The following is a 923-nucleotide window of genomic DNA, read 5'->3' as shown; positions in this document are numbered from 1 at the left end:
GTTTTTTCTCATGTATCGCATGTTTAGTAAAGTCAATAAGATCAGTAATTGATGAAGAAGGAGCCCATTCACAGACGGTTCAAGTACTGCTGTATTAACATATCACATTTTCTTATTACAGCTGTTGACGATGGCCAGGGTTACCTGCTACTTACCTCAGGGTCAAGGATCTTAAAACTAGGACTGGATATTACGGACGCTCCTCAACATCTGTACAACGTATCGGAGCACCTCAATATTACAGGCTAGTAAAACAGGGTGGATCTTCTTACTTTTTTTTTTAATCATAATGATTTCGTTCGTATAACTGAGTAGATCGCCTCATCGTAAGCGACTTGGGAATTATGTAATCAGAAGATATTCACATTTTTTTTAGGTTAGTTACTTCGTATGCATGATATAAAGCATGTCAGCACGAGTCGATAAGCAGCGGTCTGATACTTATCAGTTCCATGTCATTTTTCTTTGATCATGGGCTTATATTCCATATATTATTTGATTATTTCTATCTTACTGATTTGCCAACCTGCTCATTTCTCATGCGCAGGAATGGCTGTCTATATTCCCTACGACGTGATCTACATCAGTGACACAGGCGGTTCCATCACGCAGCTGATCCCATCTTCGAAAAAAGTCTACACGCTATTGACTCAAAACCGCCTCCACGGCTACCCACTGAGCCTCTCCGTCGACTGGCTCTACTATCACCTCTACTACATCGTGCACTTAGAGCCTACAATGAACAACGTGTGGCAGTTATGGAGGTGCAACCTGAACGGAAAATATCCAGTGCTGGTCTACGGGGAACTCCGTTACGAGCCGAAGCATCTACAGGTGGACCCTTACAATGGGTAAGTTGTCCCTATTATTCGTTATCGAGGAGGAATAAGAAAACGAAATGCATGAATGTAGGATAATGAAAT

The 923-nt window shown here is 41.6% G+C and overlaps 1 protein-coding gene across 1 annotated transcript in view; it reads left to right on the top strand.

The window, feature by feature from the left end:
• LOC119594304 (proto-oncogene tyrosine-protein kinase ROS-like) overlaps nt 1-923 on the top strand; it is a gene marked incomplete in the record, with an annotated part of 29,713 nt that overhangs the window by 11,173 nt on the left and 17,617 nt on the right. Inside the window, 2 exon segments of the mRNA XM_037943363.1 lie at nt 122-244; nt 548-851. Of these exon segments, the coding sequence (XP_037799291.1) occupies nt 122-244; nt 548-851 (427 nt within the window).

Source organism: Penaeus monodon, chromosome 33 (assembly GCF_015228065.2).
Source record: "Penaeus monodon isolate SGIC_2016 chromosome 33, NSTDA_Pmon_1, whole genome shotgun sequence".
NCBI classification, from domain to species: Eukaryota; Metazoa; Arthropoda; class Malacostraca; order Decapoda; family Penaeidae; genus Penaeus; species Penaeus monodon.
Note: the sequence above shows the minus strand (reverse complement) of the source record. Positions and strands in the feature narration are given on the sequence as shown.